Consider the following 24,802-nt stretch of genomic DNA (forward strand, 5'->3'; position numbering starts at 1 on the left):
GCCGGTGAAAACAACAGTGTGATAAAATAATAAACATTCCAAGATTCCCTTTCATCAAAAACAAACAAACAAACAAACAAAAAAGCAAGGCAACAACAAATTAGACTTCAGGGACAATCCGCTACCTCACAGCACCCTTTGGGTGTTCTGCTCGTCCTTGTTTACCAGCCGCAGCATCATGATGATAGCTCCCTGCATTGGGGTGAGCGGACACTGCTTGATGCTAACAAAATAGCACAGCTTATCTGCTAAAATGGGAGACTAAACCTTAAGTTAGATGAAAGCAAAACTATACAGGAAAAATGTAACATCCTCTGGTTGCAATATTCTGAACTTACTTTGCTTTTATAAGTCCTTGTTTGTTAAGAGGAGGTTCGGCGCTGCCTCATTGGATGCTGTTGAGCACGTGTATTTTGATTTGGTGACCCCGCAATGCGAAAACGATGACGTCTCGTGCTAAAATGACACATGACACCACTGAGGCGCCCAGTTCCATCGTATGTCTCTGCAGATCTGGAGACCAGACATCCAGGTTCTTGTCCTGCATTTCTCAATTCCTTTTCCCCCCCTGTTTTTCCCCCGACAGAGCCATCTGCTGGACACCATTGAAACTGCGACTGTGTCAGGGTCCCGGTGAAATAGTTTTTGTCAAGCAATTCAGAGTAAAACACGCAATCCGTCACTAGCTACTCTCCGACCTGGAGGTGTGCTGGCAGTTAAAGAGTTTTCCCGTCCGCTGCAGAAACAGCAGGGGCATCACCAGACTGCAGGGCAGAGAGAAGGGGAGACACAACATCACCAAGAGGCACCGCTGGCTCAGGCTGAGGTGCAGTTTGTCCAACAGGATGGTGGGTAGCAGACTGGCAAGAGACCGCAGGGCCAGGGACACAGTGATGGCAGCGACAGTGTGCAGGGCCCTCCGCTTGGCCCCGGACTCTGGCATTGGCCCCGAGCGACTCACAACAAAGAGAACGCAGAGGGTTCCAGAGGAAACGAACACTGAGGAGAAGAGGATGGGGAAAGCATAGAAGTACATGTTGACCAAATCTACCACACAGGAGGGGAGACAGAGCAGCCAAGCGCAGCCAATGCTGACGTTCCTCAACCAGATCCCAGCTGACTGCCGCATCCACATGTACCTGATGGGATGGGCCACGGCCAGGTACCGGTCCAGGCAGGCCAGGAGGTGGAACAGAGACTGGCCAATTCCAATGAAGGACACAAACCTTACCGCAACCTCCCCCTGTTGCTTCCCTCTTGTGGAGGTGTAGTGGAAGAAACAAGCTGCTGCCAAACCGAGCAGCTCCAGAAGGACCATGTGGTAGGTGAGCACGTCCATGTGAGCAGCCGTGGTGGCGGTTGCTGACCTCCATCGCTGTAGGGCCACGTACAGGACGAGGATGAAGAGCGGGAGGAGGAGGAGGATGGCCAGCAGGTAGGCGGTATAGGTGGCAAAGCTCTCCCTGTCTAACAAGAGGCACTGGTCCCAGTAGGCCCACGGGTTGGTGCTGTTGACAGACTGGGAGGACAGAGAGGTGATGTCAATAAGTAAACATAAAGTACCACTAATTATTCTACTAAACATACCACCAATGATGATGGTGATAATAATATGATCACTCCGGATCTCCAACATTTCATTTTAAAATATAAGAAAATGATTTTACATAATGTGATGACGTTTGAGAAACAATATTGACGCCAACTCTTTTATCAACTTTGCAACAACCTACATTAATATTATGCTTATTATTATAGGATGATGTGCTGTATATAAATCATAAATTAACAGAAAGTAATAAATGCAAAAGCAACAGTGTTCTGGATTATTATTGAAGTTGCAGAAAATTTCCCACCTCTTCTCCAGCAAGCCCAGACATTCTGAGTGGCAGCCGTCCCCCTTTCATCAGTGTCATTTATTTGGATGGATGCAGAAGGGGGTGGTTTTGCATGTTGCGCAACAAGTAAATGAGGAGCGCACAGTGTGAATGTCATACACATTTTATTTTCAACAGTGACACGCACAGGAGGAGATGGCAGGCTGAAATATCATTGGCGGAAACACAAAAGAAAATTATTAACTCTTTTTTTTTTCTTTTTTTTTAGTTTCTGCTGTTGGAGGCCAGTAGAACCAGAATTTTGGATCACAATTTCATTATTTAGCAGTGGAAACTAACTATCATTAGCCAAATCCGGAGGACAATCTCATTTGTTTAAAGGGCAGAAATCCAGTACATCACTGTCATGGGGTTAACCTGTCTGATTAAGGCTATTTGCTGATTGGATGTTGTCACGCTGCTGATACTCGGATTTTATTATATTTCCCTGTGTTTCCCTGCGATTTTCTTTGTTGCGTCATGTCCAGCAGATGCATCATACATGTCCTTGAGGCTTTAACAAAAGCTTCACTCTAACTGGTGCCTGGTTTGAGCGAATGTTTGATATGATGTCAGATGACACGATTGATCGTCACATGACCAGCGCTCCTGTGTGTGGCCTCACTTCCTCATACTGTAGTGTCATGCCCGTGTTTGTTGATTGAAACGTCGCCAGCGCAAAGGTGACCTGTGGGCTAAAAGCAGACTGCTCTGACCTACACGAAGGAGAATTTTCAAATTACATGTAATAAGAATCAAATGTACTTCTCTGTCTTTGTGGTGCCTTCTGCTGCAGGAGGAAACACTGGCAAAAACGTGAAGACTCAGCATGGAGTGTCAAATTGGGTCATAAATGAAGAGAGCACATTTACATGGTTGTCGTTTTAATTTCGGTCGCTGCAAATATTTATCAGGTATTTGCACGTGATGTTACCACCGATGAGCTGCCCGTGAGATCAAGAAAATCATGACGTACTTGACGTCAGGGCAGTTTGTCTGAGATGAGTTCTAGATGAGTCCTAGACGTCTGAAGTGGAATTTGCCGTTGAGACAAAAATGTCTGCAGGGCAACGCTTCAGTCGGCTGCTGGTTCAACACTGCCAGCTGAAGATGAAGCGACAAAGGCAGAACATAAAGGTCCTCATTTCTTTGCAGTAGCACTACACTACCACTAGATGCTACTAAATCTCACATCCTGGGTCTTTACTGAAGACTAAACTGTAAAGAAACTGTCTTAATTAACCTTAAAAATGTGTATGCGTGCCCGCACGCGTGTGTGCGTCCACCCGCACGTGTGCATGTATTTCTGGAGGTTAAGACACATCAACATTGAGGCGTGATGTGTTTTGGTTAGCGGCGGGTGCGGAGGCACCTGCAGGTATTTTATTTTGGAAATACGTGCAGCCACATTTTTAGAAGTGCTTTCACTTTTTCCACTGTTGATTTTGTTTTCTTTTTTTTTTTCAACCCCTTTCCCACGGCACTCCTTGCTTACGATTTTCACATCCACACTTGAGATGACTGAGTGGTACTACAGTAGTAACTCTTGACACAAACTGCTTCACACTACCAAAACATACCAAAAAAAATGTCACAAAACCACATTAAAACTTTCCAAGGTTTTTTTTTTTTAACTTAAAAAAAACCTTCACGTTCTAAATTAGTTAAGACTAAATTATGTTACAGAGTTGCAAATGAAACACATCTTTTTCTATTGTGAAAGCCAGGCAAATAGCTAAGAGTTTCAAAAATAAAAATAAACATCAATAAATACAGGTGGGCCAGCCAAAAAGAACAAAAGGAAAGAGAGCCACCAATGCCCAGCCCACATAGGCCGTCGGAACAGGGTTCTCCCTTCTACCCTAACCTAACCAACTAAACCCTAAACAAATGAGAAATTAAACCACCGAAAAAATGAACTACTGACCCCACCAGAAAAGAAGAGGTAAAAGAATATGAACACAACTTAATAAGGCCACATCTAGATGGTCACAGCTGCTGCAGCTCCAGTTGCAACTGCTGCCAGCCAGACTATGAAACAAGAAGAGAGCGACCTGAGCTGCAGTCCCCTCTTCATAGGCCTTGATTACTGTGCAGCCACATCTTTTGGAAAAGGAACATACAGAATGAGCACAGGTAAAGTAACCAACTATACATGTCTATAAGGGAAGAAACCATAGAAGATTAGAGTGAGCACAGGATCAGGCTGATCAGCAAGAGGAAGGGAGAGCATCTAACTGTACTGTACTGCCTCGGAAAGCGTTAAGCTGTACTTCCGGTAGTCTTCCTGTTTCTTGTTTACCCAAAACGCAACGATGTGGTGACTGGACACTGCCAACATATTAACACAGCCTGTCTGCTAAAATAGTAGCCTAAACCTAAAGTTAGAGGAAAACTAAATGATGCAGAAAGAAACAATCTCCCCTGGCTGCAATACACTGGACTTCCTTAATTGTATGTCCTAGTCTCTGTACTTGTTTGCTAGGTATTAGCTACTCTCTTCCCTCTCCGATTTGGAGGTGTGCTGGCAGTTGGGCAGTTTTCCTGCCCGCTGCAGGAGCAGCAAGGGCATCACCAGGCTGCTGGGCAGAGAAAAGAGGAGAGAAATCGTTACTATGACGCACTGCTGGCTCCATCTGAGGTGCAGTGTGGCTAGGAGGACGACCGGGATCACGTTGCCGAGAAACCGCAGGGCCAGGGACACAGTGATGGCAGCAACAGTGCGCAGGGCCCTCCGCTTGTCCCTAGACTCTCGCTTTGGCCCCGTGCGATGGATGACAAAGAGAACACAAAGGGTGCCAGAGGAGAAGAGCACCGCGAAGAACAGGAGACAAAAACCGTAGGTGCGCCTTTGGACATACTTCATCGCCCAAGAGGGGAAAGAGAGCAGCCAAGCGCAGCCAATGAAGACATTCCTTAACCGGATCCCGGCTGACTGGCGCGTCCACACATACCTGATGGGATGGACCACGGCCAGGTACCGGTCCAGGCAGGCCAGGAGGTGGAACAGAGCCTTGCCATTTCCAATGCTGCTTATTGCCGCTATCATGGTACCCCACTCGTGTATCTTCCCTGTCAAGGAGCCGAAGTAGTAGACCATAGTTCCCACCAAACTCAGCAGCTCCAGAAGGACCATGTGGTAGGTGAGCACGTCCATGTGGCCATTGGCGGTGGTCGTTGCGGACCTCCATCGCTGTAGGGCCACATGCAGGACGAGCACGAAGAATGGGACGAGGAGGAGGAAGCCCAGCATGTAGGCGTTATAAGCGGCAAAACTCTGCCCAACATTCATACACATAAAGAACTGTGGGTTGACAGAGGAGTTGGACACGTTGGTCCATGTCTTGATGCTGTTAACAGACTGGGAGGACAGAGAGGTGATGTCATTAATGACCTGAATTTAATCATAAATTACTCCTATTTATTCTACAAGAAATACTACCAATGGCAATACAATATGATCACCCTGGATGTCCTCTATATATTCTAAAAAAATAATCATAATAATAATAATAATAATAATAATAATAATAATAATAATAATAATAATAATAATTGTTGAAATATTAGTTCCTTCCTATTGATGTACACAGCTAAGCAAAAACTTTATCTAGAACAATAAAGAAATGTACCCACCTCTTCTCCAGCAGTTCCAAACATTCTGACTGATGGTCACTCCCACCCTCAGAAAAAGAAATGAAAGGATGAACTTTTTCATGGTTCATCAGTGACATTTATATATGTATTTATGTGGGGGTGGGGGGATGAAAGGTTTGCATGTTGCATGCAAGTAAATATAGAATGCGCAATATGAATCCTATCATACAAATTTTATTTTCATTACTCACACATCGGTGGAGACGGGAGGCTGAAATATCATCGGCAGTAACACAGTCAAGCAAACAAACAAAATGATTAATTGTTTATTGTTTTTGTTTTTTTCTGCCGTCGGAGGCCAACAGAGTCCAAGCTGCGGATCGTAATTCAGGTATCCAGCAGTAGAAACCCATCATTAGCCAAATCCGGAGGACGATCTGATTTGTTTGTAGGGCAGAAATTAAAGTCTCAGGTTCCAGTGCATCATGGATTTACATGTTGTCATTGTCTGATCAAGGTCATTGGCTGATTGGATGTTGAAATACTGGAAGTTAAAAATCAAATGGTTAGTCGAGGTTTTATTACATAAAAATGGATTTGCAAAAATCTGGATGTTGAATTTAATCAGTTCACCTGGTTGTCTTTGTTGGTTCATGTCAAGCGGATGGCACCATACATAACCTCAATGACTCAACAAGCATGTCACTTTAAAGGTACAGTGTGTAAAATTCTTCCATCTGGTGGTCAAATTTGAGATCGCAGTGCTGATTCGCTCAATATCCGCGCACACAAACCTGGATACTTTGTCCACCTTCTTTTACACTAAAAACTTTTACACAATATATTAAGCTTTTACCGTTATTAAAATCATAAATCAGGCCCAAATTTTACACACTGGACCTTTATACTAGTGCCTGGTGTGATAGAATGTGTGTTGTGATATCAGACAACAGAAACAAAGATTTGATTACAATTTGGTGCGCACGATTGGTCGTCACCTGACTTGCACTCCAGTATGAGCCCTCATTTCCTTTTACTGTAGCTTGGTGCCCGTGTTTGCGGATTGAAACGTCGCCAAAGGTGAACTGAGTGGACTGACAGCTGACTGCCCAGACTGCTGGGAACTCTTGGATTATATGTAAAAGATAGCGTTAGGTGGTTGGATAATTTGAACGGCTGTGGAGAGTCGGTAAGAACTCAGACTGGAAGCAGTTTGCTTTACTCAGACCCATGGAAGGGAAGGTAATTCTGAGCGTAAACATAAGAAAACAAAAAGGAAAACCCCATGCCCTTTTTTTTTTTTTTTTTTTTTTTTTCAACAATATGATTAAAGAAGATTAAATGATTAAAATGGGCAAATACTTAAATGAGGCAGATTCAATAATAAGAATCAAATACTCCTGTTCAAGGCTCAGGAAGGAGCACTAAATTGGGTCATAAATTGAGTACAAAAACTACAAACATGTATACAGTTATATGCATGATGTCCAATGAACCACCTGTGAGATCAGAGTAGGTCATCAGAATGACAGCGTAACCTTTAGAACAGCCTGTCCAAGATGAGTCTAAGATATCTGGGATGGAATTTGCTGATGGGACAAAAAAATCTGAAGGGTGCTGCTTCAGTTGTCTGACAGCATGCAGCTGAAGCGACAAAACAGCTTCAGGCGTAACGCTCTACTTTGTAAAGGTATCCCTTTGTTTGCAGTGTCACCTAGTTGCTACTAGGTGCTATTGAATCTCACATTCGACACTTTAATTAACTTTAATCCATAACACAGCTTAATCCATAACTCTTGGGACTTGTGTATGCATATGTGTGTGTGTGTGTGTGTGTGTGTGTGTGTGTGAGTGTGTGCTTATTTCTGGAACTGAAGACGCATCGCTGAGGCCCGATGTGTTTTGGTTAGCGCCGTGTACGGAGGCACCTGCAGATATTGTATTTTGGAAATACCTTCAACCAACTTTTTTACAAGATACCGTTGCACTTTTTTCCACTGTCAGTTTACGGTTTTCTGGAGAGTCCCTCTGGCGTTTCAATAAAAAGCAACATTTCCTGCCACTCTCTCTCGTTTCGCGGAATCGCTTGAATTCAATCTGACTGTTTCACGTACTTATAAATCCTCGTGAATCCAGTGTGTGACTCGACGTGTATTTACCGTCAACAACGGCCCTCATGACGGCGCGTGTTCCTGGTAGCAGAGCGCATGAGGCCGTACCAAAGAAGAATGTGGCCGTGCTCACGTTGGCAGCCAGTAGCGAGGTGGGGTATTGCTTCCTTGTTTGCGGTGTACACCTGCCTGTATTACCTGTTGTTGCTGCTGCCAGCAGCCTCAGGTGTGGGCGGGAGGAACGGCCGAAGAAAACAAGAGGAGGAAGCCAAGTGGAGCACCTCCAGTCATGTCTCTGTCCAAGCCGGAGGAGCTGCTGGCCAACGAGCTCAGCTGCCCAATCTGCTTGCAGCTCTTCGCCGACCCCGTGGTCCTGCCCTGCGGACACAACTACTGCCGGGGATGCATCGAGGTGACGGCCAACACCGCCGTCAAGATCGACAGCAAGGCCCCTCAGTGCCCCGAATGTCGCCTGGAGTTCCACAACGTGGAGACCCTGCAGAGGAACTTCAAGCTCTGCAACATCATCGAGGGGTTCAAGGCCAGCCAGACTCGACCGTCGGACGACCGGACCCTGGAGCTGCCCGACAACGGGGAGGTTCTGTGCGACCACTGCATCGATGAGACGTCGCCGGCCACCAAGACCTGCCTGAAGTGCGAGGTGTCGCTGTGCTCCAGGCACTTCCAGAGGCACCAGGAGAGGGAGTCGTTCAGGACGCACAGCGTGGTGGACGTGCGAGCTGACCGGGCCCCTCACAGCTGCGCCACCCACCATCGCCCCCTGGAGTATTTCTGCTCCACCGACATGAACCTGCTGTGTGCCGCGTGCTTCATCGAGGGTAGTCACCAGAACCACGACGTGCTGTCCTTCGGAGTAGCCGAGGAGGAGATGAGGCATGCGCTGGAGAGTCGCACCAAGGTTCTTCACTTTTCTTTACTTTTCCAACATTGTAGTTCGCAGGATTCGCGAATGTTGCGAATTTCGGATCGTGTGCATTTTTCGGGTGCATTGCGCGTTGACAAAATGTCTTTAGTCACAGATCGCAGGCTAGTTATCTAATATCTACGTGTTGAGAGAATTGCACAGCCAAAGGTTTGAAGATGACACGTGATGTTTCTTTCAGTTTTGCTCTTCAACTCGGCTTTAAAATAAAATATTTCTACCGATAATCATTTCTCAGTTAAATAGTTGAATCAAAAGATGACCTCTCTGGCACATAAAACTGTCAATGACAGTGCTGACAGTGGAATTGTTATGTAAATGTGGCCGGGACCTGTACCTGAACAACAGTGTCTATAATTAAAAAAATATATATTATTATATTATTATAATGTATATAATAATATATATAATAATATATAATTATATTATAAGAAATTGACTTTTCTTGGCACCTGATTCGATAAAATGATGTCTCTGTTTTTTTGGCTATTTGGTGGAAATATTCAGCCTCATCCTGCATTTTTTTTTTTTTTTTGATCCTGTTGCGGTTCTTTTTCTCAGACGTGTGTCCCCTGTGTTGGCAGGTTGTCTCCAGCAGACTGCAGATGACCCAGGGACTCCTGCAGAAAACAATGGAGGAGCAGGGAGCCTCTGAAGCCATCGGGGACAAACTGTGCAAGAAGGCCGTGTGTCTCATAGACGATATCGCCTCACTGGCTGACAGGTATTACACTGCTTGCAGTGTATTAAAAATAGCATTCAATGGTCTGAAAGTGCCACCCAACAATTATCTGTCTGTCAAACCTGTTCTGAAACCACACCATCTCAAATTAGCCTTTGTGAGCCTCTTGATTTTTTTTTTTTTTTAATCGCCTGTTATGTGAGAACCAATGGTTTTACTTTTTCGCCAATCAAATTTCAAACACAACTTCCTTGTTGAGATTTAAGGACCGGAATCAGTGCATACCACAAGTTAGCTGCTGCGTGATCGTGTAATCCAGTTCTTCAGCATTTTCAGACTGACAGGAAACCTTTTTGGCTTTTGACTTTTGAGCACACATCACGACAACTCGACATCAAACCTTCTTTCCAGCATGGAATAAAATAGAATATTCCTACAGTACATTTTGGATTTTGCATTTGGTATCTATCTGTTACAATGCAATATAAGACCGGCATTATCGATTGTAAAACTGCTACTACATTACTCTTAAAGGCAGCTATTGGGTGAGAGGATTGACGCATGTGCTTATATTGACATGTCTTATCTTTGATTAAAAGTGACAAGAAAATTACTATTAAAACAACCATACCAGTATCGGGATACAGATACCAACATTGGTATTGATATCACTGGTGTCCGTCACTTTGAATTGGCGGCTCTGGAGGCAATGGAATTTAGGTTATTCCCGCCTGTGTTGGGTTCAGGTACAAGGAGCGTCTGCGCGAGCTGCTGGAAGAGGAGCGTGGCCAGCGCAGGAAAAGCTGGGACCTCGGACTGGGACCTCTGGAACAGCTGCAGATCCGTCTACTGGAGGCCCAGTATAGCGCCACAGAAGTCCTGAAGGAGACGGATGCCTGCGTGTTCATACAGAGGTACGAACCGAACCCAATAAATCCTGCTGTGGACGGAAGATTGATGAGCAGCAGAAGACAGATACGCCGCAGGATAGTGAGGACATCTGGCTTGTTTCTTCTGCTCTGCAGGTTTGTTCAGATCGAACAGAAGATGAGAGAGGCGGCGAAGGCCTCGCCGCCCTCCCAGGTCCCCTCCAAGGCGCCGCTCAACACCAAGCGTCTGCAGGCCAACCTCAAAACCCAGGACTTCCGCTTGCAGATGACTCGCCTGCTGGACTCCCTGCACATCCTCCTCAACCCCCTGGACCTCACCTTCAACGTGTGCACGTGCCACCCCAGCCTGATGACGTCGACCGACCTGCGCACCGTCCGCTACAGCGGCACCAAGCAGTCCTACCAGGAGCACCCGGAGCGCTTCACCAGCGCGCCGCAGATCCTGTGCAGCCAGGGCTTCTTCAGCGGCGAGCACGTGTGGATGGTGGACGTCGGGGCCAACGCCATGTGGTCGCTGGGCGTGTGCTACAAGACCATCCCCCGGCGCGGAGACCACAGCCGCCTGGGCCACAACTCTGTCTCGTGGCGCCTGCAGTGGAAGAACGGCAAGCTGACGGTGTGCCAGTCCTCCTGCAACGTGGCCCTGGGGGAGTCGGCCAATCAGCCGCAGAGGATCGAGGTGGCGCTGGACTGCGATGCGGGAACGTTGCAGTTCCACAACGTGGTCAAGGGGCGCCGGGAGCACCTGTACACTTTCAGGACAGTGTTCAAGGAGGCGGTTTACCCGGTGTTCAGCATCCACTCAACCACGGCCGAGTCCTGGATCACACTGTGCAGTGAGATATGAACACAGCAGTAACTGCCTCTGATTGTCTGCTTTGGTTTTTTTTGCACTTTGTGTATCCGATTTTGACATTTATAGAGACAAAGTGGGCTGACTGACTCAAAACAAAGCCTGAAATGAAGCGTTACATTCCTTGTAACTGTGAATCAGTTAAACTGATTTGTTTGTGTGTGGGAGGTTGGACTCAACGCCTATAATCATGCTTAAATATGTTAAATACATTTAAAAAAAAACAAAACAAAAAAACATGAATCGTTTACTTCACACTTTAAAAAACAAAACAAAAACAAAAGGTTTAGATTTAGATTTATCTATATTGGTCAAATAAAGTTATTCTTCTCAGTATGTCTTTCTTTGAGCAAAATGTACAAACATATTTACTATTATGGAAAATGTTACGAATAATAGGATGAGGTATGTGTGTCTGTGTTGTTGTTGTGTGTTGTCCTTGGACATCGTGGGACACATGAATTTATTATTATTTTTTTTTTTTTCAAAACCCCCACAGCATTGTTGACATAAAGTTAGAGCAGTAAAATTAAAAAGGGGTCCTTTCCTGTATAGTACCATAAGCAAGTAGTCCTTCAAGATCCCATGGAACTCATATAATAAAGATGACAATTAACATAAAACCGCTTTTACTGTATGTCTCACTCCATCTAAAGAAACAACCAAAAACAACCAAAAACAAAACACCAGTGGAACTCTCCCAACCTGCATCCCGGACATTTTGCCAAAGAGGGATAGATCGAGAAGAGTCTGGCAACCCGCATCCCCTTCTGTCACCTCTGTCATTCGGCAGGGCGATAACAATTTCATGTTAGCAGCCGCCCCGCACACTGTGTCACTGCCCTTCAAGCGAAGTTAACGCCAGCAGACATGGGATCTGGGGAGAGCACGACCAGGAAAGTGTCCTTTGGTGTCGACGACGAGGACAGAGTCCGGATTCTCCGAGGAGTCAAGGTAATGCTAATGCAGCTAGCCTTAGATTAGCCATGTCAACGCCGCTCTAATCATAATAATGCGCCCATCGGCTAACTAGCCGCTAACGTGTAGCCGTTTTAAACTCAGCCCTACTATCTTGTCCGTAGTTCAAACACGCGTTGTGTCCACCCAGAAAAGCCTGTGGTGAAGTGCAGATGATGGGAAATGGTGCAGGTGTTCAGTCAGGTTGATTTACGACCGAAAAGATGCCTTCGCTGCCGCACCAAACTGCAGGAATAATATGCTCGAGTTAGAGGTTTGTTTTGTTTTTTTCATAAAACAAATTCATGATACAGACAATTAAAGAAGGATCGAATATTCTCAAATTCGTCTTTTGAATTCGGCCGATAAATATCACATCAATCAGCTATATATTTATTATAGTAAATATTTTATTTGGCGTGGCTCAAGCTAACGAGAATGGCAGCAGTGCCGCAGCAAATTAGAGGCTGCTAACAGCAAATCTCCTATTCAGGTTCGGTTACAGCGACTCATCTGTTGTAAAAGTGTATGATTATTGTTCCATGGTATGCCCGTTATGTTGCTTTATTAATCGCTTTTACTTTAAGAGCTCAAAATGTTGCAATTCTCTTAAGTAAGTAAAGTCAAGCTCAGCCGCGTCTTAAAATAGCGGTTTTCCAAATGAGGTTCGGCGTGGCGCCCGTCCCAGGCACCCATGCTGGGTTTGTTGTGGTTTCTGAGGTTGCAGTTTTTGATTTGGGTTGACTTGAAGTCCTAAACCCAGTTACAGCAGCTACAGCAGCAGACATTTCCTCCACATTCAAATGATGTTAGTCATAGAAACAGTGAGTCAGTAGCGAGCGCCTCCTCCTGTGGTTTTTGCTGCAGCCAGCAACGTTTTAACCGTTTCATTGGAACCAGCTGATGATCCCGATGGATCCCACTGTTCCCAAAGTGTCAGACTTTGAATCGAGCAACACCACTGTTTGCCTCCTACTTGCCACCGGTATCCACAGGAAGGCCAGATGTACTGTCACACAGAGTATGAGTGGATAAATCCTGAATCCAACTTACTGCAGAGATCAACGAGAGCTCTGCAATATGAATGTTTATCTTAAATGTTATGTTATTGCCATTACACTCAGTTTTGCCTTTTCTTTGCCTGTCCAGCTGTCAGAAGATGTTCTCCAGAGGATGAGAGGAGTCGCCAACATCCCTCCAGAACGCTCATCGTCATCCACCTCTGTCCCGAAGAAAGACACAGGTATTTTTTTTGTTATAGTTTTCCACACCGTGACCCCAGGAAGAACAGAGAACCATTGACTAACTTTCTTTTTTAAAATTTTATTACTCACTGTTTATTTATATCATGCAAATTCAGTTTCCCAGTTATTTGTGACAAGGATATTTGAAATCCCGGGGAAAAAAAAAGAAAAAAGAAAAACATTCTTAACTTCACTTTGTTGTTTTGATATTGGTAAGAATTTGATGAGAAACAGTTCTGGAAATTAGCCCCTTGTATGTTTTTTGTCCACTAGATGGCACTATCTTGCACACACAGCCTCTTTCCTGATCACACTGTTTTAATTGATTTTTAATGCAGATTCTGTAAGGCACTAGACATTAATCGTGGCTGGTTTTCATCCACTTCTGTCCAGGAGCCTCTCAGAACAACGGTCCAAGTTCCAAACCTCAGCAGAAGAGCCCTCCTGCGGCCCCACCCAGACCTCAGTCCAGCACCAGCATTCCGGCCTCTCCCACTAAGGAGGAACAGAACAGGTTAGAAACAGAAAAAGACATAAGTTCCGATGCAACTGAATAACTGTGTGGAATCAGTAACTCCGTGTTTGGGTTTTTTGAATCACCACCTTGTTCATAAAGAGTGAAGGGACACAAGATCCTCTCAGCCCGCACGAGCAGTTCTGAGGAACAGTTTTCCCCCGCCAGCCAATAGACTGCTAAATGACAGTGTCATGTATTGTGCAATAACTCTCTGCACCTTGCACCTTGTTTTATTATTTATTTAATGTTTTATTGTTATTGTCCTTAGCAGGGTTTTTTTTAGGTCTGTATCATGTGTCTATCTTAGATTTTTTATTAATGTATTTCCAATCTTATTTTTCTTTTTTATTGCATTGGTGCCTCCGTGCATAAGTTTTTTTTACATGTATGTACCTAAACAGTGCATCTAAGTGACAATTAAAGTGAATCTGAAGATGAGATTTGGAGCCACCTTGTGGGAATGTTTACTGTGTGTGTGTGTGTGTGTGTGTGTGTGTGTGTGTGTGTGTGTGTGTGTGTGTGTGTGTGTGTGTGTGTGTGTGTGTGTGTGTCAGGTACGAACGGCATCAGGCCAGACTGAAGGAGGAGTTGGCCAAGATTGCGGAGAGGGAGGAGCTGACCAGAGCCATGACCCGGGAGAGACTGTCCACGCGGCAGGAAGCAGAGGGGGTCAAACAGCTGGTACGAACACGACGGCACAAATTACCTCGAAAAACCCCTCCGGATCGACAGAAAGCATCTTATTTAGCCCCGTGTTTGAGGCCTCCTACGATTTTTTTAAAGAGCTGCGATTCAACTTCCTGCTAAAACTGATGCTTTGACCTTCCACGTGGACGGGGGGGGCGGACAAACAAAAAAAAGGGTGGGGGGGGCGGTCTCAGGGGGACACGGAAGAGGTGTCAGTCCCCTTTGTGACATCACAGCGCGCGTTTGCAAATGTTTGTCTTGTCGGCGCGGGTGGAAACGGCTGAAGAAATAAGTTCAAGCTGCAGCGACGCTACTCCGATGCATGCGGGGGGGGGATTCTTGCCTGCGCTGCACCGCCTTGGAGCCACCTGTTGGTGGAGCTGTTGCGATCTCAGCGTCAACGGCTGCGGTCGGCACTCAGAGAAGCCTTTTCAAATGTGGATTCATTTGAGTGTTTCTCAGCAGCGGGAGATAAGTTCTCAGCCGCTCAAATCATTCCGTCCCGAGAGCTTTCCCCCCCCCCTCTCTCTCTCTCTCTCTCTCCCCCCCCCCCCCCTCTCTCTCAATCTGTTTATCACATGTTGAAACGCTTCCGACAAATTGGGTCTGGCCAACGCATTTGTAATTTTCCACGTTGATACTCCCCGCGCCTCGTCCGTCCGTCCGTCCGTCCGACCTCCCGCTCGCTCGGCTCACCTCTCCCTCTATCTATCTCGCCCTCCCTCAGCCATTTCCCCCCCCCCCCATCACTTCCTGCTTCCTGCCCCGGAGACTGCATTATCGGCGCGTTGCAAGCGGTAAATTGCACCCTGAGAGCTTCCCGGGGCTGCAGATAGGAGCGGCGCGAGGCGCTCGCAGCTTCGGTCAAAAAGAGGGGAAGCTTGTTTTACACGCCAGCTGATACCTGGAGTCACGTGACTCCTTCCTTCCACCCCCCCAAACCCCCCAAACCCGCCTGCTGCTGCGTTGAGACGCGCAGTTATCTCCCCGCCAACATCCAGCCGCTGCCGCTAATAGAAAAGCTGCTGGAGGAACGGCGGGAGCAGGACGAGCAGCCGAGCGGGACCAGAACCCCCCGGTGCTCAGGGCTCCCTGTAATTACATGTTATGAATACACAGGAACCTGAGGGAAGAACATGATTAGACTTTTTTTTTTTTCCTCCCCTCCATTAAAACCCATAATAATAATATGAAGTCAATAATTTCTGCTCTTTTCACATCATATTTTCGAACTTTTTGTCATTTTATACCACAAAAAAAACATTTTCAGTGGTCAAATTTATTCCTCATGTACAGCTGAGATGAAATTTTATCAATCTTGTGTTCTATAGCTATGCCCTCATCCTCCTCCATCAACTGTTAACCCCACAAAATCAGCCCTAATTCTGTTTATTAGACGTCTGATAGGTTGACGTTTCCTTGATGGACTGTTACATTTATTCATTTTTTTTAAAAAAAGGAAAAAAAAAACAAACCCCACAATAAGTTATGGAACTAAAAACATCTTAATAAACAGTTTGCTTGTTATGCCGGCTATTGAAACACATAATTTAGGGAATAAATAAAGTAATAAAAAGGGATACAGTTTTAACAACAACACTGGAAACACACAAGCAGTAAACAAAGAACCAAGCTGCTGCCTGTCTGCTCCGTCTTTCTTCTCCTTCATTTATTGCCTGGTTACAATTTCTTTTGACATTTTTTTTCCCCCTCAGTTGACTTATTTTCCTCCTTCGGTTTAACGTCCTCGGAATTTTCCTCACTCCTCCAAAACGTGGCGCCGCTTTCACACAGGTGACGTCGAAGTGGAAGACCTGCGGGCGTCACGCGTGCTTTGATGCATTCTGGTTGCAAACAAACGAAAAAACTGTCAGCAATTCAACTGACGACAACAATATTAGTTTTTGATTTGTCTCGCAGCCGCTGAATACATCAATTTGTCGCTGAGCCGCAGCCGCCGGGCTCGGATCCGGGCTGATCAGTGATAAAACCGATGCAAACATAAAGTTTCTTTCATTAGCGTCAGATTAACGTGCTGATGGATGCGGCCGCGCTCTTATCGCTTTAGCGTCCTGCCAGTTCCTCGGCAACAAGCGCCGGTTCCACGCTCGACTCGCTCGCGTAAATTGGACGTTTTTATTCAGCCGAAATTGTTTCTCTTCTTAATACGCCGTCGTCGAAAGTGTCGGCCAGAACCGACTCTGACACTTGACAGATGACTCATATTAATCTCAGCGCTATTGAGGTCGGGGGGGGGGGAGGCGTTAATGTAATGCAGTATTTCTGGGACGGAACGGATGAGCGGGGAGTCAGAACGTATACAAGAAGTAAGTGGCGGCAGCTGATGAAGCATTGACGGAGTAAATGGGGTCGGGGGGGGATGTTGCGGAGCTGAAAGGGGCCAGGCGGAACGTTTAGCGAAGAGGGCGGGGCCGCGGGGATTAAGGAGGCGGAGGAGCCGGCGAATGGATGGCGGTGAAAGCGAGGACGAGGACGAGGGTGACGCGCTTCCTGGCAGAAGTGAGGCGACGAGGAGGTGATGAAGAGGAGGCTCGAGGAAAGAGAGAGAGAGAGAGTGAGAGCGAGAGAGGCGCCAAGAGCGATTTTAACGTTTCCTGCAGGAGGGCGAAGAGGTGGCGGAGTTTAGCCGAGCGACGCGGCGCCCCCCCGGGGGAGGAATCGGGGGATGGAGGCGTCGGTGGCGACATAAAAGACGCCCTCGGCGACGGTTTATTTTTGTCGTTGGGGTTGATTTGGAATGAATGAATGAATGAAAAGGAGAGAGAGAGGAGTGACGAAAGAGCGAGTGGGCAAAAAGTTCCGGAGGATGCTGTGGAGAAGGGGGGGTGGGGGGGGGGCAGGAACACCTGTAACTGCAGCGTCCAAGAACTTCATCCCTCAACTTGATCCCTGCTGGGTGTCGGGTCGATTCGCTGACCTTTGACCTGCTGCTGCAGCTGCAGCCGACATCCGTCTCTGGCCACGTCACGTCGTTCTTCTTCGTAGTTTTGATTGGCAGCAGGAAGTTTAGCCGAGGAGGAAAAAAAAAAGAAAAAAGAGCCGACTGTTGAAGAATGTAGAGAAACAATTTTTCCGATCTTCCGAAGGACGAGGAGGAGAAAAGAATCATCGAGTAGAGAAACAGAGAAAGAAGCATTGTAGCGTTTAGCCTTGAGCTGTGAGCAGAAGGTGGAGGCGAGTGAGAGCTTTGTGTGGGTGCGCGTGCACGTGCGCGACACATGCTGCACAGCTCCAAGACAATTATTTGCAACATCGCACGCGCGCTACTCTTTTTTTTTTTTCTCGCACGTCCACCCTCGCCGCCTTTCACTCCCTGGACCTCTTTTGTCCTCCTCCCACTGAAGCGCCTCATCCTCTGGCCTCTTCCTCCCAGCTCCCTCCCACCCGTCTGGCCGCCGAGACCCCTTCCATCCCGCCGGCGGCCTTTGTTAATGGCGAGTCTTGCACAGATTAATTTCAGAATGGCCGGCGAGAGCCGCTAAGAACGTAAAGAAAAGAGGAGGGAAGTGGAAACTGAAGGCCCCTAAAAGGGATTTTCTCCTTTTCTCTCCAACGCCTTAATGGCCTTTTGGTGGCTGTCGGAAGGCAGAAAGGTTATAAATCACATTTGCATATGGTAAATTTTCTCTCCCTTTTCATTTTTTGCCCTCGTGGAACAATTAAGAGGGCCCCGTCCTATTATCTGCCCTTTAACTCCCTCTGATGGAGCTCGCCGCTAATGCAAAATGCCGCCGCTCGCAAACCCGACGTCCCTCCGACTCGTCCGCCACGAGCGCGAGCTAACAATCGGATTGCATCTGGTCGGGGAGAGCACAATGTGGAAGGCGACGGAAGAGCCGGTTTTCCAATTAATTCCGCTGGCGTGGGGTTTTGTCTGAGGATTAATGGGCGGCGTGGGAGAACGCGCGCGTCCTTTTGTCGCCCCCGGCGTCTTCAAGGGTTGGCGAATTAACGACGACGAGGGCAGAGACGCTGAGGTTCAGCTGATGTGGAGCACCCCCCCGCCGTGGGAATAGAATAAAGGAATAGATTGAGGGTAAGACGCGATAAGTCTCGTAAAATATGATTAAATAAGGAATAATTCAATAAGTCATTGCACACTGGCCGACAGTGCTTTGTTTTACACTATTTTGTTTTGTTAATTTCGGCATAAAACAAAGGGGATAAGATCTATTTTCTTTTAATGCTGCATTCACCATCACCTCGTGACACTGTAACAAGTCCTGTGACTGTGGCCGGGTTTCTGTGTAGGACTGTAACGAAATACCAGAAATCCATGTCGAGATTTTTTTCTTTTTCCGTGTGTGTGTGTGTCTAAAGTTGCGGCGCAACAGCTGGTCAGCTTTTTATTGGACTGCTCTGACAGTTTCTCCCTCTGGGGGGCCGAACTGTGACGGCTGGGCTTGACAGGCGCCTATACTCCCCGTTCCACAACGCCGAACCGCCACCTGACGCCGCGGCCCCCAGAGGTGGCGGCGGCGGCGGCGGCGCTCTCCAAGGTGCTGAAGTCCGGTTTTATCAGAGGATTTTTTTAAATGTATTTTCTACCTGCTGGAGGGTCGCGTGGTGTCAGCTGTGATGTGCCGATTGCTGATTGGTGGCCTGCTGTACAGACCTCAAGACTGAAGTCCGGTGCTTGTTTTTGGTTCACTGTCCCTGCGCTTAAAACAAATACACATTTAAAGAGGTTTCTCGAAGCCTGTGAAGTTCCACTAGGCAACACTAGATGGCAACCAAAGCCTGTTCAATGCCCCCCTGACTTTCATCTCTCTCCCATTCCATCACTTGTTTTGTCTCTCTGCCCGCCAGTTGTTATAATCAGTTCTCAAATCTCAGGTGTGAAATAGAATCATTTATACGTCGTCGGAGAAAAACTTTATTTTCTCTCTCCGCCAACCTTCACAGTTTGAACTGGCACTCCAGGTCCTCTGTTACTCTTACCACTGGCTGGCTCCCCCCTTCACTTTAGCTGCTCCTCTCGGTCTCCTCCGTTTGAATACTGAAAATATATGAATATTTTTAGAGTTTCAGTCACTATCTATAAATCTCTGTATCTTCATATGCTACAGGTTATTTATTTGCTGTGATGATTTTTTTTTTTTTTTTCTTCTGAGAAACTGAAAAAAAAAGTTTTCTCTTATTTTAGGTCAAGCCGCAAAGAAAATACAAACAAGCTGTACATGTTGGAAAAATTGCAGCATTTGACGGCGTGGCAATCCGTCCAATCACATCGTCTGTCTGTCCTGTTGTTGTTGTTGTTGTTGTTGTTGTTGTTTCGGAAGCAGCCTGGTGTGTCCTCTGATTGGTGCGCGACCCTCCCGCCCCTCTAGTTTCTACCCGCGTCGCTGGTGTGAAATAGCGGGAGAATCCACCACCGCCACCACCACCGCTGCCGCCGCCGCCGTCCCCGTGCGCAAACTGGTTGAATATTTCGCTGGTGGCTGTGAGGGAAACAGTTGTGCTCCTCACGGCGAACACACACACACACACACACACACACACACGGGGCGCGAGGGACGAGACGGGCCGAGGCAGATGGGGACACGCTTCATTATGGCCGCGCGCACGAGCCGCTTAGCGGCCCGATGTTTCATCACGCGCTTGTCTGACTGCTTATTTAGTCGGACATATGGCGACACGCCGTTATTACGCCACTTAGATGAGTGAAAAACGGGCCAAACGAGTTGCTTTGTTCCAGCGCGCAGGGTTTCTTTTTTTTTTCATTATCGTCTGGTCTTTTTTTTTTTTTTTTTTTTTTTTTGTTAACGGGGTTTACTTCTGTCAAGCAATTTAGGGAGCGTCGCAGCCGTGAATACAGAGCAGGTGCTCAGGCAGGGTCGCAGCCCCGCGAATGAATCTTGTCACATCGAAGCGCGACGACTTGGAAGTTCTCGGAGAAGAGGAGGGAAATGAATCGCAGCAGTGGGGGAGGGGGAGTGGGAGTGGGAGGAGGAAGGTCGGGGGAACTGAGGGCGCAGAGGAGCTGCACAGAGCGAAGTGAGTGGAAGGAGCGAGGGAGGGAGGGAGGGAGGGAGAGGGGGAAGGAGAGCGAGGGGAAGGTGGCGCGCAGATAAGCCCGCGGTTGTATCGGTAATTGTAATCAGCAGGAGCCGACACGGATTCTGCATGTAAACCCATTAGAGTGTCTGCGGAGCCGCTGCCTGCACCCAGAGAGACACACAGAGAGATTCAACATTTCTCTGCCTCTGACTGGCAGTGACACAAGACAATAAGGCCGCGTACGGTCAGTACCTGAGGGAGGAGTGTCGGAGATACTCACCTGCAGACGGATGCCTCACGCATGTGTGTGTGTGAGAGACACGCGCTTTTTTTTTTTTTAAGTGCAGGCACTAAACATTTAGCCACATGCTGCACTGTTCAGTCCTGCTCACAAATAGAAAAAAAACCCAAATATGTGGTATGTCGCAAAAGTGTCATGGAAACCCTTTTTTTGCAATTACACGTTGGCGGACGTGACGTATGGGATCACGTGACCAGTTCACTTCAAGTGAAAATGACGCGTTGTGTTTGGACGGAGGAGGAGACGCAAACATTTTTTTATTTATTTAGTAATTTATTTATCAAGTATTCAAAGAGAAAAATATAACAGCCATTCTTGACAGCAAACCCTATTCTCGCTAATCTCGCGGGACGAGATTTGATGAGAACTACGGCTTGCATCGCTTCACACCGCTCAGTGGAAACACCTGCAAACCACAATTGTACTTTGACGAAATCTTAGAAATATCGCTTTTATTTTGTCATTTTTCTGTAATGGAAACGCAGCTACCGTTGACGTCACACCGGCACTGGAAAGTGTTTGTCTGCACCAACGTGACGGCATGAATCCAACGCTACGAGACCTAAAAGGGGACGTAAATCGGATGGGGAACAGTCGCCTCGACGCCGAGGAAAAACCTCGTACAAGTAGAGGAGGCGGAAAAAAAAGCCGTACATTATGTCGGGCGCGTGCAGATTAAGTGGATCTCCCACGAGCACGTTTTAAAGCACAGTTTGTTTGTAGCAGAAGCAAACTCCTTGCGCTCTCCCCCTCGAGCAGGAAAGAAGAGGAGGAGGGGGGGAGGAGGAGGAGGGGCAGGGGAGGGGGTGGCCCGTATTGTCTGACTCCTTCCTCTATAGTCTCCTGGCTATAATTATCAGTCAGATTAATACCGAGTGCTAATTTATTGCCTCGCCGGGAGCTGTGTGTTAAATAAACGCGGCAGAGTAAATAAAGAGGGGGAGGGGGGATGGATGGAGGGAGGGAGGGAGGGAGGGAGTGAGAACAGACTGCCGCTGCTGCTTTTCTCACATGGCGAAACGCTCGACCCAGAGAGAGAGAGGGAGAGAGAGAGAGAGAGAGAGAGGGATAGAAAAAAGGAAAAGAAAACCGACTCCGGCGCCGAGCCCTCGCTGGTTCTCCCTGCGGCCTCTCCCAGGAACCGATACCAGTCCCGTCCCGGTCCGCCCCCCATCTGCCGAGCCTTCGCAAAGACCTGCGATGCAATGTGGCTGCTTGACAGCAAGAGCTGGAGCTCTTCTCAAGAAAAAAAAACAAATAAATAAATAAAAACCCAAAACACGTCCGTCTTAGCTGATATCGGTGCCGCTTGCCGTCTTTTTTGGTTTGGCGCAGTTCATTCATCATCATTCGAACCTGATACAGCTTCGAGGTAACCTGACGGGACGTTTCCCAGCACGTCCGTGTGGAAAAGAGCCCGTAAGAAAATAAATAAGCAAAATAACACACACACTGTAAAGGAAGGAGGCCATTTCAAAAATCACTCTCTGTGTTTAGATATGGAAGCTTGACATTCTAAAACTGACAGTTGATTGGTCAGTACTGAGGCAGGAGCCATGTTGTAAAAGGAGCAGAGAAATGCACATTTCCCCCCGTATTGTGAGGAAACATCCACACTGCAGCAACTGAGCTTTTATTACTTCTCAATTTACAGTTTTCATGGGTTCATTCATGGTTTGTTTGTTTGTTTGTTTTTTTAGACTTTATTGTTTTCATTGCAGCTCCACTTTGGAGATTTTCATGAAGTAACTCTGAAAAATTAGCTTTTTAGGAGAAGTGCAATAAAAATCCAAATTTGCCAAATGTCAAACTTCTGGTTGCTTCTCTGAGCAAACTGAACTTTCGACCACAGCTTCTGCTTTCCTTCTTTTTTGTCCCCTCCTAAGGACACTGATTGTTCTTTGAGTGCGTTGATTCCCATCTGAGCGTTTCTGGATGGATGTGCGGGGGACTTCAGACTTCACGCTGCAGCACCTCCGTTCTCCTTCTACATGTGGCTGTCAGGTGTTTTCAGATTCAGCGTCACTGGTGATTAACCGGCTCGCTGACAGCAACATTGTGTCGGCTGCATCGTGACAAAGCCTCTGCTAGCCTCTCGAGTGCGCGCGCGTGTGGTCTAAAGTCACGTCTGACAGCTTGTTATCTGCACCAAACTCGTTGGTCCCTGGAGTAACACTGGAGGACTCATCTGATTCTCTGACTGCAAATTAAAAAAAAAAAGAATATATAAATAAAGAACACGTAGCGACACAAGATAGGAAGGAGCCCTGCGCATTTTTTTTTTTTTGTCTTCTCTTCCTTAATTAATTGAATCCTTCCTGTTTCTGCCTGGTCCTGGCCAGAGAGCGTCAGCTCACACCAGACTCAACAACTAGGATGAATCCCTCAGTTTGTGAGCGTCGACTCGTCTTTAAGCTGCTGCTGCTGCTGCTGCTGCTGCAGTCCTGCGTTCAGTTCCCTCGCAGTGTCCGCAGCCACGGTAGCATGGAGCCCAATGCATGATGGGTAGACGCAGACCGACGAACGTCCTGTGACCTCTCTCTCTCTCTCTCTCTCTCTCTCTCTCTCTCTCTCTCTCTCTGTTTTCCCAACGACTTTAGTCTGCAGATGAGATAGAAGCCATGGTAAGATTCTTCAGAATCATAGCAGTCCATCCATCCGTCCATCCGTCCGTCCGTCCGTCCGTCCGTCCATCCAAGTTCTCCATTTGTTTAATTCTTTTGCAGATCTCGTCTTTTTCCATCTTACAAAGTCATGACGTGTGTTTCGCCAATTGTCAGTCATACTTGCACATTTGTCCACGTGTGTCTACTTTTCACGCGGCACGTCAAAAATATGCATGTCCGTGTAAAATGCGCTCTCGAAAAGTTTGCATCACACCAGAATGTAAGAGAAAAAAACGTCCTGCTGCTGCTCTCTGTTTGCGTCACGTCGCTCCGTGGACGCGCCGTTAAAAAACATTGACCTCGCATTCCCTCGCACACCGGTTAGCAAAAAAAATTCAGAGAGCCCCCCCTCCCCCACACACACAAATCTAATGTTCAAATATGCACGAGAGGGACGCGCGCAGAGTCGCTGGGGGAGCTGGTAAAATGTACACAGGTAACGGGGATTTACTCCCGCTGTGTAAACTCCACATCCTGCTTTAAAAAATGCAAAGTCAGCGTAATGACTTTAGCATCGAACACGGCGTTTAATCCTCGCTCTCTCTCTCCCTCTGTGTGTGTGTGTGTGTGTGTGTGTGTGTGTGTGTGTGTGTGTGTGTGTGTGTGTGTGTGTGTGTGTGTGTGTGTGTGTGTGTCATGCAGGCTCAGCAGCTGCAGAAGAAAGATTCACAGCTGAAAGCGATGGACGCCTTCTACAGGGAGCAGCTGGCACAACTGCAGAAACGGGTACAAAGCAAACACACACACACACACACACACACACACATACGAACGCGGTGTTGGGACGATTAGGATGAAGATATTTTAACTTCAGTCGTCGGCCACACTAAAGGAACGTTCAAACAGGTTGCCCAGGCAGCTGCCGCCTCCCCGGATGCTGATTCGCTCCTCCGCACTCGTTCTTGGCGAGAAGCACTTCAGACGGGAGCTTCTGGAGATGGATGATGAAGGGTTCACACTTGAAACGCTGGCACTTGAGCCGCATCGCGTGGTTTCGTGACCGTCCAATCCTCGCAAGCCAGCCTCCACGAACGTCCTTGTGACAAAAACCACAAAAAAAACGCAGAAACATCCGGCGGAGACGCAGAAAGAGTTTATTCTGAAAACCTGTTTCCTTCCAACATTTTGTGCATCAGCTCTGTTTCCAAACACAACTCGCGCCAGCGTTAAAACTTTTTTTGCGCATTGGAGGAATTTTTTTCTTTCTCTCTCGCCCATAAATTTTTAAACTAATATTTTTGGTTGAGAGACTTTATGGAAAGTCGACGGGCGTTTCAGTCGGTGACGCTCGAATTGTGGTTGTAAATCTGCAGTTTGTGACCAGCAAATCTGTCCCTGCCTTTGCCAAAAACTGAGATGACACTTATTACCTTTGGCTCGTTGTCAGCAACTTACACAAATCGCATGCATTTGCCTCCAAATAGCTGCCTTTCAATTTTTGGTTGTTGTGCGGAGC

General features: G+C 47.1%; 3 protein-coding genes and 1 long non-coding RNA gene across 8 annotated transcripts in view; 2 read left to right on the forward strand and 2 right to left on the reverse strand.

The window, feature by feature from the left end:
• The window catches only part of LOC142888373 (uncharacterized), a 376,178-nt gene that overhangs the window by 225,475 nt on the left and 125,901 nt on the right, over positions 1-24,802 (reverse strand). The gene's annotated exons all lie outside the window — the stretch shown is intronic.
• Positions 4,352-7,771, reverse strand: LOC142888362 (uncharacterized). 2 transcript variants are annotated; one of them, XM_076026596.1, is made up of 3 exons: positions 5,514-6,251; positions 4,832-5,238; positions 4,352-4,456 (listed from the first exon to the last, which is right to left on the reverse strand). In XM_076026596.1, the coding sequence occupies exons 1-3, from the start codon at positions 5,535-5,537 to the stop codon at positions 4,366-4,368; spliced, it is 522 nt and encodes a 173-aa protein (XP_075882711.1). In that variant the 5' UTR covers positions 5,538-6,251; the 3' UTR covers positions 4,352-4,365. The 2 variants fall into 2 exon arrangements, with proteins under 2 accessions (XP_075882711.1, XP_075882710.1); XM_076026595.1 differs by adding an exon at positions 7,634-7,771 and having other exon boundaries at positions 4,358-5,238; positions 5,514-5,560.
• LOC142888361 (E3 ubiquitin/ISG15 ligase TRIM25) lies at positions 7,765-11,286 on the forward strand. The gene is made up of 4 exons (XM_076026594.1): positions 7,765-8,504; positions 9,113-9,252; positions 9,957-10,124; positions 10,236-11,286. Exons 1-4 carry the CDS (start codon positions 7,875-7,877, stop codon positions 10,945-10,947), a joined length of 1,650 nt encoding a protein of 549 aa, XP_075882709.1. The 5' UTR covers positions 7,765-7,874; the 3' UTR covers positions 10,948-11,286.
• LOC142888363 (MICOS complex subunit mic25a-like) overlaps positions 11,682-24,802 on the forward strand; it is a 43,499-nt gene continuing 30,378 nt past the window's right edge. For 2 of the 4 annotated variants that reach the window (XM_076026599.1, XM_076026597.1), the window contains exons 1-6: positions 11,682-11,907; positions 13,060-13,153; positions 13,548-13,668; positions 14,226-14,352; positions 23,281-23,304; positions 23,989-24,072. In XM_076026599.1, coding sequence (XP_075882714.1) covers positions 11,824-11,907; positions 13,060-13,153; positions 13,548-13,668; positions 14,226-14,352; positions 23,281-23,304; positions 23,989-24,072 — 534 coding nt within the window. In that variant the 5' untranslated portion in view covers positions 11,682-11,823. Of the gene's footprint in view, positions 11,908-12,061; positions 12,185-13,059; positions 13,154-13,547; positions 13,669-14,225; positions 14,353-23,280; positions 23,305-23,988; positions 24,073-24,802 lie in introns of all 4 variants that reach the window. The other 2 variants (XM_076026600.1, XM_076026598.1) reach the window with 2 other exon arrangements.

Source organism: Nelusetta ayraudi, unplaced genomic scaffold (genome assembly GCF_046127955.1).
Source record: "Nelusetta ayraudi isolate G7.1 ecotype Tasmania unplaced genomic scaffold, CSIRO-AGI_Nayr_v1 ptg000019l, whole genome shotgun sequence".
Taxonomy (NCBI): domain Eukaryota; kingdom Metazoa; phylum Chordata; class Actinopteri; order Tetraodontiformes; family Monacanthidae; genus Nelusetta; species Nelusetta ayraudi.

Coding starts and splice junctions, on each gene's coding strand:
- LOC142888362 (XM_076026595.1), bottom strand. CDS start 5,537: ATGTTTGGAACTGCTGGAGAAGAG. Junction 5,239..5,513: donor TTGGAACTGCTGGAGAAGAG/GTGGGTACATTT, acceptor CTGTCCTCCCAG/TCTGTTAACAGCATCAAGAC.
- LOC142888361 (XM_076026594.1), top strand. CDS start 7,875: ATGTCTCTGTCCAAGCCGGAGGAGCTGCTGGCCAACGAGCTCAGCTGC. Junction 9,253..9,956: donor ATCGCCTCACTGGCTGACAG/GTATTACACTGC, acceptor TGTTGGGTTCAG/GTACAAGGAGCGTCTGCGCG. Junction 10,125..10,235: donor GCCTGCGTGTTCATACAGAG/GTACGAACCGAA, acceptor TCTGCTCTGCAG/GTTTGTTCAGATCGAACAGA.